General features: G+C 38.5%; 1 protein-coding gene across 1 annotated transcript in view; it reads right to left on the bottom strand.

The window, feature by feature from the left end:
- The window catches only part of MSH2 (mutS homolog 2), an 82,696-nt gene that overhangs the window by 24,232 nt on the left and 45,158 nt on the right, over positions 1-13,306 (bottom strand). The window contains exon 8 of the mRNA XM_030310559.1: positions 9,934-10,043. Within this exon, the coding sequence (XP_030166419.1) occupies positions 9,934-10,043 (110 nt within the window). The remainder of the gene's footprint in view (positions 1-9,933; positions 10,044-13,306) is intronic.

Raw genomic sequence — 13,306 nt, 5'->3', positions numbered from 1 at the left:
TGTGTCAACTATAGTTTAATCAAAATATAAAAACAGAAAACAGAAAACAAGGATAACTATAAGCAAAAATGTCAACACGTATTTAGAATTAAATCTAGGTAGGAGAATATGAATACTTCCCTTTAAAAAAATTTTGTTTACTGTTTTATTTATTTTTGAGAGAGAGCAAGAGCAAGCAGGGGAGGTGCAGGGAGAAAATCAGAAGCAGGCTCCAGGCTCTGAGCTGCCAGTACAGAGCCCAACGTGGGGCTCAAACTCATGGACCGTGAGATCATGACCTGAGCCGAAGTTGGATGCTCAACCAACTGAGCCACCCAGGCGCCCCATGAATACTTCCTTTATATATATATTACATGTATATTTATTTCCAAGAACAAAAATATTGAATCACTTATATACTATTAGTATCTTTACAGCTTACATATACAATAATCATTTAGTTGTAGTATGATCATGGAACTGTGGCTTTTTAAAAACTATTTCAGGGGCGCCTGGGTGGCTCAGTCGGTTAAGCGTCCGACTTCGGCTCGGGTCATGATCTCGCGGTCCGTGAGTTCGAGCCCCGCATCGGGCTCTGTGCTGACAGCTCAGAGCCTGGAGCCTGCTTCAGATTCTGTGTCTCCCTCTCTCTCTGACCCTCCCCCGTTCATGCTCTGTCTCTCTCTGTCTCAAAAATAAATAAACATTAAAAAAAAAAAAAAAAAAAAAAACTATTTCAATTTTTTCTGTCCCAGTATTGTCAATAAAAATTTATCTAGGGGTGCCAGGGTGGCTCAGTTGGTTAAGCATCTGACTCTTGATTTCAGCTCAGGTCATGATCTCACAGTTCATGAGTTCAAGCCACATGTCGGGCTCTGTGCTGGCAGCACAGAACCTGCTTGGGATTCTCTCTATCCTCTTAAAATAAATAAACACACTTTAAAAAAGTTATTTAATATTACTACTTTTCCAATAATAGAAGATATACCAATAGTAAGTGTATGTGAAAACTAATATTCAACTCACACCACTGTTGTTTAACATAGTTTTGGAAGTCTTAACCTCAGCAATCAAACAAAATGAAATAAAAGGTATCCAAAGTGGCAAAGAAGAAGTCAAAACTTTCACTTTTTGCAGATGACATGATACTCTACATAGAAAATCCAAAAGACTCCACCAAAAAACTGCTAGAACTGATCCATGAATTCAGCAAAGCCGCAGGATATAAAATCAATGTACAAAAACTGGCTGCATTTCTATACACCAATAATGAAGCAACATAAAAAGATATCAAGAGGGGTGCCTGGGTGGCTCAGTCGGTTAAGTGTTTGACTTCTGCTCAGGTCATGATCTCGCAGTTTTTGAGTTCAAGCCCTACGTCTGGCTCTGTGCTGACAGCTCAGAGCCTGGAGGCTGCTTGGGATTCTGTGTCTCCCTCTCTTTGCCCCTCCCTGACTCATGCTGGGTCTCTGTCTCTCTCAAAATAAATAATCATTTAAAAAAGAAAGATATCAAGGAATCAATACCATTTACAATTGCACCGAAAACCATAAAATACCTAGGAATAAACCTAACCAAGGAAGTTAAAGATCTGTATGCTGAAAACTATAGAAAACTTATGAAAGAAATTGAAAAGGACACAAAGAAATGGAAAAACATTCCATGCTCATGGATTGGAAGAACAAATATTGTTAAAATGTCAATACTACCCAAAGCAATCTACACATTCAATGCAATCCTAATCAAAGTAGTACCAGCATTCTTAGAGCTAGAACAAACAAACCTAAATTTGTATGGAACCACAAAAGACCCGAATAGCCAAAGTAATGTTGAAAAAGAAAACCAAAGCTGGAAGCATCACAATCCTGAGCTTTAGCCCATACTACAAAGCTATAATCATCAAGACAGCGTGGTACTGGCACAAAAAAAGACACATAGACCAATGGACCAGAATACAGAATGCAGAATTGGGCCCACATACAAATATATGGCCAACTAATCTCTGACAAAACAGGAAAGAGTATTCAGTGGAAAAAAGACACTCTCTTTAGCAAATGGTGCTGGGAGAACTGGACGGCAACATGCAAAAGAATGAAACTGACCACTTTCTTACGCCATATACAAAAATAAACTCGAAATGGATGACAGACCTAAATGTGAGACAGGGAACAGTAAAATCCTAGGGGAGAAAACAGGCAGCAGCCTCTTTGACCTTGGCCACAGCAAATGCCGGAAAGCAAGGAAAATAAAAGCAAAAATGAACTATTGGGACCTCATCAAGATAAGAAGCTTCTGCATTGCAAAGGAAAACAATCAGCAAAATTATAAGGCAACCACTGGAATGGGAGAAGATATTTGCAAATGACATATCAGATAAAGGGTCAGTATCTAAAATCTAGAAAGAACACCAAACTCAACATGCAAAAAAAAAAAAAAAAAAAAGTAGGGAAGAAATGGGCAGAGGACATGCAGAGACACTTTTCAAAAGAAGACATCCAGATGGCCAACAGACACATGAAAAGACACTCAATATCACTCATCATCAGGGAAATATAAATCAAAACCACAATGAGATACTACCTCACACTGGTCACAGTGGCTAAAATTAACAACTGAGGAAACTACAGACGTTCGTAAGGATGTGGAAAAAGGGGAACCCTCTTGCACTGTCAGTAGCAATGCAAACTAGTATAGCCACTCTGGAAAACAGTGTGGAGGTTCCTCAAAAAATTAAAAATAGAATTACCCTATGACTCAGCAATAGCAGTACTAAGAATTTATCCAAAGGATACAGGACTGCTAATTCACAGGGGCACATGTACCCCAATGTTGACAGCAGTGCTGTCAATTATGGAAAGAGCCCAAATGTCCATCAACTGATGGATAAAGAAGATGTGGTATATGTAAACAATGGAATACGACTCAACAACGAAAAAGAATGAAATTTTGCCATTTGCAACAACATGGATGGAACTGGAGGGTATTATGCTAAGTGAAATAAGTCAGTCAGAGAAGACAGATACCATGTTTTCATTCATTGATATGTGGAATTTGAGAAACTTAACAGAAGACCATGGGGGAAGGGAAGGAAAAACAATAGTTACAAACAGAGAGGGAGGCAAACCATAAGACACTCTTACATAGAGTTTCTTCCCCAGAGAAGAAACTGAGGGTTGACTGGAGGTGGGGGAAGGTGGCGGAAAGGGGAAAATGGGTGATGGGCACTGAGGAGGGCATGTGTTGGGATGAGCACTGGATGTTGTATATAAGTGATGAATCATGGGAATCTATTCTGAAAGCCAAGAGCACACTGTATACTCTATAAGTTAGCTAACTTGACAATAAATTATATTTTAAAAAAAGAAAAAAAAAGAAAACTAATATTCAAAGATGAAATACCCAAATATAGTATAAAATGAATTTTAAAATTTAATACATCTCATTGAATCATCCAATCTAACTGAAATTGTTTACTTTTTTGTGAAAAATCATTGCCATTTTGAACCTTGTCCTGGGGGTGGTAGAGATACATTTATATGTACTTCAGAAATAGAAAATCTTTCCATAAGATATATGGAAAGTAGACACAAAAATACCTTCCTTAAGTATTACATACGAAGCTAAGCCTAGAAAAAAAAAAGAAATAATGCAACTACTCATATAAATGACTGTTCCCTTCGGGGGCGCCTGGGTGGCTCAGTCGGTTGAGTGTCCGACTTCGGCTCAGGTCATGATCTCACAGTTCGTGGGTTTGAGCCCCGCATCAGGCTCTGTGCTGACCGCTTGCTCAGAGCCTGGAGCCTGCTTCAGATTCTGTGTCTCCTACTCTCTCTGCTCCTCCCCCGTTCACGCTTTGTCTCACTCTGTTTCTCAAAAATAAATAAATGTTAAAAAAAAAAAAAATTAAAAAAATAAATAAATAAATGACTGTTCCCTTCATCACATGAGCTCCTAAGTGCACAGCTGGAAAACATGAGGAAAGCTTTCAGGAATCATACATGAAATGATTGCTATCCTCTGAGGTTTGCTCAAAGTAGTTCTGAGTCACGTAATTTAAATGCCTAAATTCACTACAAATATCTACAATGACAGTGAAGGGGTGAATTCACTTTATAACCCCGAGCTAAGTTTAAAGGTTTGTAACTGAGAATAAAGAAGATATTGTATCAGGTCAATTCCCTAGAGAATCCAGAGACGGTTTTAAGTAGGAATTGTATTTATTTAAAAGACAGCATCACACCATAAAACATGAAAGCCTTCAGTTACAGGACCCTATCTTAGCAGACAAGGCTGGATGTCTACACAACAGTCATTCATTCCCTCCTTCCCCTTCCCAGTAGAGCTTTCATTTTGTTTACCTGTAACAGAGGGATAACCCACCCCTAGCTATCTTAGGCCCATCGTCACATTTTAGGATCTCTGGCCAAAAGCACTGCTTAAATGGTCCCATCAAAACAAACTGCAGGACTCTTCCTAGGAATGTTACATGAATTACTACTGGTAGACACTCAACGCAGGGCCAAAAGAGGAACTTGCGTTAGGTTGGCATTAAAATCACAAAAGATACACGAGATCAAGAAATTAGATCCTTTGCATGGTATTATTGAGCTGGTGGATAAGCAACTCTAAATTAAAGCCTACCCTATCTCTAGACTTTTAATTTCATGAGCCAGGGTGTAGTGAGTTTTAGGTTATGTGAAAAATAAAGAGTCCTAACTAATACTAAGTTTAACCTCAGATAATCTACTGGGGGCAGGGAGGAAATCCACAGCTCACTTATTGACACAGTACTTAACAGTGAAGGGGGGTTCAGAATATGTTATAGTGGCATAAAAATTATTCCAAGATGAAAGCATCTGAGAATAGACTTTGATTCTGCACTCTCTTATCTCCCTAAAAACAGAGGTTCCCAAAAGAACTAATTTGTTGTTAAATCCCCTCCCAGGGAGTTTCATAACCAAGGAAGTAAAAATTATCATATCCTCAATCTATTCTCTCAAGGGCTCATTAATCACTTGTAAAAGTCATTTGTTTTCCTGGAAGTACCCTTTCTCCCTCTCCCATTCCCCTACTAAGATAATACATAAGCCCCAAATTCTAATAGCCTCCTTGAGTCACATTTTTCTGTGAACCCAAAAATCTGTTCTCTTGCTAATAATCTGTTTATCAGTTTAACTAGCAGACTTCCAAACAATGAACCAAAGAAAGCAGAAAAAAAAAAGTTTTTTCTCCCCCATAAAGTTAACTACTTTCAGATTAAGAAATCAAGTTTTGTCATAATCTTAAGTGACAGCAATAAAATTAGGACAAAGGACCTCTCCTTTCCCAGGCTTTATCAATATAATTACACTGCTTGCCTTCCTAAAATCGCCTCTTCCCAGACACAAAATCTTACAACACTCTAATCCCATAGCACCATTCAAAAATTGACACTAAAAAGTGGCGCCTGGGTGGCCCAACTGGTTAAGGGTCCAACTCTTAATTTGGCTTAAGCCATGATCCCAGGGTCATGGGACTGAGCCCCGAGTTGAGGTCAGGCTCCACGTTGGGAGTGGAGTCTGCTTAAGATTCTCTCTTTCCCTCTCTCTCAAAAAAAAAAAAAAAAAAAAAATCTCCTAAAAAACTATTTTATACAATCACAGTAAGGTCTAAATTAACAGATATGTATCAAGTGTTTCAGATAAAAGTACATCTTAACCCACAATAAGGAAGATGGAGCTGGAAGAAGCACATTAGGCTGTTAACACTGTTCATCTGAAGAGGGAAGAATGGTCACTTTCGCCTCTATACTTCTTCGTATAGTTTTGTTTCACTTGCTTTTGATTTTTTGGGGTTTTTTTGAGAGAGAGAGAAAGAGAGGGAGATGGAGTGAATGGGACAGAATCCTATGCAGTCTTCATGCCTAGTGCAGAGCCCTAATCAGGGCTTGATCTCACAACTCTGAGATCATGACCTGGGCCGAAATCAAGACTTGGACACTTAACCGACTGAGCCACCCAGGCGCCCCATTCCACTTGTCTAACAGATGTGTTATCTTTATTAAGTAGAAAAGCTTCAAATAAAGAAAATACTTTAAAAATTTACATCTTGGTATTTTGGTACATCATCATTTGTGAGGGAATGTTTTGGCTTATTTGCTGTCAAGCAGCTATGTATCTCAAGGGCTGGACCTATGCAGTCAGAATATTGTATGAAGGGAGGGAAGGAGAGCAAGAAAGAGGAGAGGGAGGGAGAGAGGGAATAAATCAAAAGGCAAAATATGAACCAAAAGTATCCAACATTGAAAAAAAATTTTTTAAATAACATTTATTCATTTTTGAGAGACAGAGAGACAGAGCACAATCAGCAGAGGGACAGAGAGGGAGACAGAATCCGAAGCAGGCTCCAGGCTCTGAGCTGTCAGCACAGAGCCTGACGTGGGGCTCAAACTCACAGACAGCAAGATCATGACCTGAGCTAAAGTCAGATGCTCAACTGAATGAGCCACCCAGGTGCCCCAAAAGTATCCAACATTTTATCATCCTGCTGCTTCTTGTAATTATCATAGTAGTGGCCCACATCTTGAGTATAAGGAAAACAAACAGCTCATTGCCGGAGACAGCTTTTAAAACTGTCCAAGAGCAGGAGAGGAAGACAGGTCCTAAAAGGCAGGCCTCCACATCTACTGGACAGGCTGTCAGTGTGATGACCCAGATAAAAAGATAGCTGCACAGGGTTTTCAATAGAAGATCTGTACTTTGACAGAGGGGCTACAAATTTTAAGAAACTCGAACATTCTCAATTTATATACACCAACTTTTGGCCAGATAATGCCCAGTGATTGCCCAAGAGCGCAGCCTTTGTAGTAGGATGCAAATTGGTGAAAGGAAATCGCACACTTATCTCACTTTGAGATGAGATTACACTCCTAATTTATTAGGAGTAATTTATTTTATTAGCAAGTAGTTCTCAAAGTGTGATCCCCAGACAGGCAGCATCATTTGGGTACATGTTAGAAATGCAAATTTTCAGGAATGCAAACTGATGCAGCTACTCTGAAGAACTGTATAGGTTCCTCAAAAAAATTAAAAATAGAGCTGCCCTATCTACGACCCAGCAATTGCACTACTAGACATTTATTCAAAGGACACAAAAATGCTGATTCAAAGGGGCACATGCATCCCAATTTTATAATAGCACTATCAACAATAGCCAAATTATGGAAAGAGCCCAAATGTCCATTGACTGATGAATGGTTAAAGAAGATGTGATATGTATATACACTAGAGTATTACTCAGCCATAAAAAAAAAAAATGAAATCTTGGGGCACCTGGTGTCTCAGTTGGTTAAGCATCCGACTTCAGCTCAGGTCATGATCTCACGGTTTGTGAGTTCGAGCCCTGCATCAGGCCCTGTTGCTGACAGCTCAAAGCCTAGAGCCTACCTCAGATTTTGTGTCTTCCTCTCTCTCTCTGCCCCTCCCCTTCTCACTCTCTCTTTCTCTCAAAAATAAACATTAAAAATATTTTTTTTAAAGAATGAAAATCTTCCATTTGCAACAACGTGGATGGAACTGGAGTGTATTATGCTAAGCAAAGTAAGTCAGTCAGAGAAAGACAAATATCATAGGATTTCACTCATATGTGGAATTTAAGAAACAAAACAGATGAACACAAGAGGAGGAAACAAGATGGGGTGCCTGGGTGGCTCAGTCGGTTAAGCGGCCGACTTTGGCTCAGGTCATGATCTCACGGTCCATGAGTTCGAGCCGCGCGTCTGGCTCTGTGCTGACAGCTCAGAGCCTGGAGCCTGTTTCAGATTCTGTGTCTCCGTCTCTCTGACCCTCCCCCATTCATGCTCTGTCTCTGTCTCAAAAATAAATAAACGTTAAAAAAATGAAAAAAAAAAAAAAAGAGTAGGAAACAAGAAAAACAAAATAAAAGCAGAGAAGGAGGCCAACCATAAGAGAACTGTTAAATACAAAGAACAAACTGAGGGTGGCTGGAGGGATGTTGGGGGGGGGGATGAGCTAAATGAATGATAGGCATTAAGGAGGGCACCTGTTGGGATGAGCACTGGGTGATATATGTAAGTGACAAATCACTAAATTCTACTCCTGAAACCATTACTACACTTTATGTTAACTAACTTGTATTTAAAAAGAAAACGAAAAAGAAAGGGAAAAAAGAAAAAGAGAAAGAAAAAGAAAAAGAAAAAAGAGAAATGTGAACTTTTCACCCCACCCCGGACCAAAAGAATCTGATTCTGGGGATGAAGCTCAGCAACCTGTTTCAACAAACCCACCAAGTGGTTCTGATACATGCTTAAGCTTGAGACCCACAATATTAAAGCATGGCAACTTTTAGAAGAATAAAGCTGGCCACAAAGGGCAAAATCAACGGCAGCATTTCATCAGAACTAAGCTGTGGTGACAATGAGGGGCTCTAGATTCCTGCCTCCCCACATCCCTAAGCTAGTAAGAGTTTTTGTTAACCTCCCAGAACTATGCCTCTACAAGCTTTCATTTAAACATCGTTTACAAATATCCAACCCCACCCAATCACCGGGAAGGCCACATCTTCCGCTTGGGAGGCCGTGGTATTCCGGGATTAGATGTTTCTTAGCAATATTTCTGCCTCCCATTGATCTGAAAGTTGCACACCTTAAATCATTCCACTCATAGCAACATTACAGAGGTAACAATAGCTAAAATGCAAGTTTTCCCAAATGAGGGGTGAACAATGCAAGTCTTTTGGCTGTTTAGGCCCATCACTGACAAAACAGTCCCAGAAAAGTGAAGCATTTACACCTATATATACATATTCATGTACTTCTAAAATCCAAAGAACACAGAGTAAATGAGGTTTAACTTCTTTAAACCTCAGTTAACAATTCAATAAAAACAAAATAAATCGACATCACATGGGACAAACAACTCAAATCCAGTTATTAAGAATGCAAAGAATCTAACAATTTGCAAACCGAACTGTTACCTTAATATGAATAATATCAGAGCACTTATTCCCTGCATGATCATTTTTGACAGGAAATTTAGTGTAGAAAATATCTTAAATATTATTTTTAATGTCACAAAATTGGAAAACACTACATTCAGTGGCCCCATAATAAATTTGTTCTATAAATAAACTTTTAACAGTAAAAATTACCATTTCATAAATTTTGCTTTCAAATTCATTTTCATAAAAGGTATCTTCAACTACTTCAAAAATTATTCCTATTTTATATTTATATATATAAATTACTATTTAACATTGTTAAAGACCCGAGGTACAGGTCACTTATAATCTAAAAGCTCTCCTCAACTAATTAGAAATTTGGAACTAAACAGTATTTAAACTACAGTTAACTTTTTAGTTATATCAACAGCTACTTAGGAGACACACGTATAATCTAACCTCTTCTCCCAAAGACTTTCCTACATGGAAAATAAACAAAAGAGAAGTTGCCTTCTCTTATGTTCCACATCTACATTTATCCTCTTCTCTTTTCCAAAGACTATCTCCCTTCTCTCTTGAAATTAAAGCAAAATTTAGATTGCATATGTGAAATCTTTTATTTGTGAGATTTCCTTTAACAAAGCCAGTTGTGCCCAATATTCATTGCCTCTGTTAATCTTTCTTTGTCCACTAAAACAATTCTTAAAAAAAACAAAAACAAAAACAAACTTTCCTCATCACTTAATCTTACATCCACTGTCTCAAAGGTGCCTTACAAGGGCACCTGGGTGGCTCAGTCGGTACGCATCCGACTTCGGCTCAGGTCATGATCTCACAGCTTGTGAGTTTCGAGCCCTGCATCAGGCTCTGTGCTGACAGCTCAGAGCCTGGAGCTTGCTTTGGATTCTGTGTCTCCCTCTCTCTCTCTCTGCCCCTCACCCGCTCACAATCTGTCTCTCTCTCCTTCAAAAAGAAACAAACATAAAAAAAAAAAAAAAAAAAGAGTACATTACATACCTGATCCATATCTAATGTTGTTTCTATCATTTCCTGAAACTTGGAGAAATCAGAACGAAGATCAATAAGAGGAGTCACAAAAACTGCCAAGAGTAATCTCTGGTGTTTTCCTAAAAGAAAGCAAAAAATAATAAAATGTTCTTATCTAAAAATTTTTTTAATGTTTATTTATTTTTGAGAAAAAGAGAGAGGGAGACACAGAAGGCAAAGCAGGCTCTAGGCTAAGCTGTCAGCAGAGCCCAACACAGGGCTAGAACCCACGAACCACGAAATCATGACCCGAGCTGAAGTCAGATGGCTAACCGAATGAGCCACCCAGGCGCCCCAAAATGGTCCCATTTTTAAAAATTCGTCTAAGATAACAAACAGCATTTGATCCAAAAAGCGCAAATAGCGCAGCGGGTCTCCAAAGTTACTATTTACTCCTGTAAATTTAAGTCAAATTTAAGTCAAATTGTTAAGTATTTATTTTATAGAAAGGGAAATGATCTGGCTCTCTAAGCTTCCTACTAATAAAACACTACCTTCCCTGCCTGTCTGTAATCTCCTTCATCAAGAGCACTAGAGATGCAGAAACATGACATTAATTACAACTAAATGAATTGCATTTCTTCGTAGATTTAATAACCCAAAGTCAAAGTCGTTAAAATGTCTCTAACTTACCTTATATCCCTAATTTCCATTAATAATACAGTGTTCCAATTAACAGAGGTTAAATCAGGTCAAGTATTTACACTGGCACTTTACTTGATGCTATTTAAGAGCACATGCTCTTAATTACAGAATTACAGAAGGAGTAAGTGAAGCAACAAAGTGTATAGTGTGAAAGGCCTGAGTACAGACCTGGGTGCCAATCCCAACTCTGTTATCTCCTGGCTCTGTGATCTACAGCATGTTCTCTGAGCCCCTTTCCCTTATCTATTACGATAGGAGTAATGACAATAGCTACCCAGAAGAGGAATAAATGATACAAGGCTACACAACACTTAACATAATGCTTGACACTTAACAGAAGCCCAGCTATAGTTACCATGTATTATAATTGGTTACCTTGCAAGGATTTTTTTTTTCTAATCTCCAATAAATTTTTTTACAAGAATTCTGCAAGTGATCTCTAGCATACTGCATTTTGCTTCAACCTTTTCTAGAAATATCAGTAGCTCTTGATTGAGAAAATGATGAAAAGCTACTATGAAGTCAGCAAAATTGTTTTAAGAATTCATGTTTTATTAATCACAACAGCATCTACACACATTTAGAAAATAGTACCTATGTGTGAAACATTATTTAGACAGTCTATAACCAACACTTTGCCCACATAATGTCTGTTGTGCTTCAACGCCTGGTTCTTTATTCTGAATTAGCTCATATGCTATTGGTAAATAGGGGAATGATGGAAGCAAAGTGTGGAGGTGGCACTGGTTCACAAATGATCTTTTTCCCATCCCATTAATGTTTTGAAGTGATCAAGGCAAGCGTCACACAATGGAAGAGTAAACTTAGCAACCTATGAAGACCTCAGAGTAGCTGGCTTAATGGCCAGTGTACTTGTCATTATGCTAAGATACACGGAAAAGCAGAGAATACACGAGAAGCACAAAAACATCTGCTGGTGTTTACTAGAATTTTTATTAATTCTTTACCCTGGTTCAGATTTTTAACTTTTGTGAAAATGACCTTTATTAGAAGCAAATGCCCTCACAGGGCATCTCAAAGGAGGTAACAAGAACCCTAGACTTTAAGGCTGCAAAGAGTCACATGATGCTGCTGCTGGGTACAAATGCAATGGAGACTTCTGTAGGCAACTGTTTTATTAAAGTTTACTACTGCTTCTGTTAACAATTTTTTTATGTTTATTTATTTGAAAGCATGCATGTGCACAAATAGGGGAGGGGCAGAGACGGGGAGAGGGAGAATGACAAACAGGCTCCATGCTGTCACTGCAGAGCCTGATGCGGGGCTCGATCCCATGAACCGCAAGGTCATGACCTGAGCCCAATTCAAGAGTTGGACGCTTAACCAACTGAGCCACCCAGATGCCCAATTAGTAATATTAAAATTTTTTTCATGTATTTTGAGGTCCACCTTAACTCTATTTTTTCTATAAGTTCTGTTATGTTTTCTAATACGACTTTGAAATAAAATATGCCAAGAATAAACATGTGGTATCATTACAGAAATATCTGTATAAACTTCAGAACCTGTCATCCTCAACATGTCCTCTAGTCCCTCAAGCATATAGGCCCACCGTACTGCAGCTCTTCTCAGAGTCAATAGGCCCCTTCTGAGCTCACTGGCTCCCTATCCTGCAAACTTTCACTAACATCTTGAATTCTTTCCCCTACCTATATTTTGTACTAAGCCCCAGGCACTGATTTCCAACTGAGTTTTTTTCCCCCCCCATTGGTTATGTTTTAATTAAATTAATTAAATTTACTAAGCTATAATTCACATAGCAAGCAATTCTCCATTTTAAAGGGTACAATCAATGGTTTTTATTTATTCACAGATTTGTGGGACCACTGCCAATTGATTTTTGAACTCTGTCACTGCCCTCCAAAACACTGGGAACCCATACCCATTAGCAGTAACTTTCAGTTCCCCTCCAACCTCCTGCCACTCCTCCAAGTCCAGGCAATCCACTTTTGGTATATAGATTTGCCTATTCTGGCTATTTCACATAAATGGATATGATATTGTGACTGCCTTTTTTTCAGTTAGTTTTCAAGGTTCATCCATGCTGCACCATGCATCAGTACTTCATTCCTTTTTATTGACAAATATATTCCATTACATAAAAATAGCACATTTTATTTATCCATTCATCTAGTGATGGGCATCAATTGGTTTTTTATAAACTCCATTTTTCACTAGTTACCACAGTCTAGAAAGCCCTATACAATATTCTAGGGTCTTAACACAAGGACTACAGACCCTTGAAATAAAATACTACATAAACATAGAAAAGAATAAATTCCACCTTTATTTTCTCTAACCTCTAACTGGTATCTGGCATTAACTTTCATTACTAATGTAGGCAATAAACCACCATTAAAGATGTTAGAACTTCACTCCAATCATGTTATTTAACGCATTAATAAAAAGGACTTATTTCTTTGTCAGGAATTTGTTTTAGGGGTGCCTAGGTGGCTCAGCTGGTTAAGCAACTGACTCTCGATTTTGGCTTGGGTCATTATCTCATGGATTAAGCCCTGCATTTGGCTCTGCACCGATAGCACACAGCCTGCTTGGGATTCTCTCCCTCCCTCTCTGCCCCCTCCTCACTAGTGCATGCTCTCTCTCTTACTCTAGCTCTCAAATTAAAGTTAAAATTTTTTGTTTTATATTTGGATGACAATATTTCAATATAACT

Source organism: Lynx canadensis, chromosome A3 (genome assembly GCF_007474595.2).
Source record: "Lynx canadensis isolate LIC74 chromosome A3, mLynCan4.pri.v2, whole genome shotgun sequence".
NCBI lineage: Eukaryota > Metazoa > Chordata > Mammalia > Carnivora > Felidae > Lynx > Lynx canadensis.
Note: the sequence above shows the minus strand (reverse complement) of the source record. Positions and strands in the feature narration are given on the sequence as shown.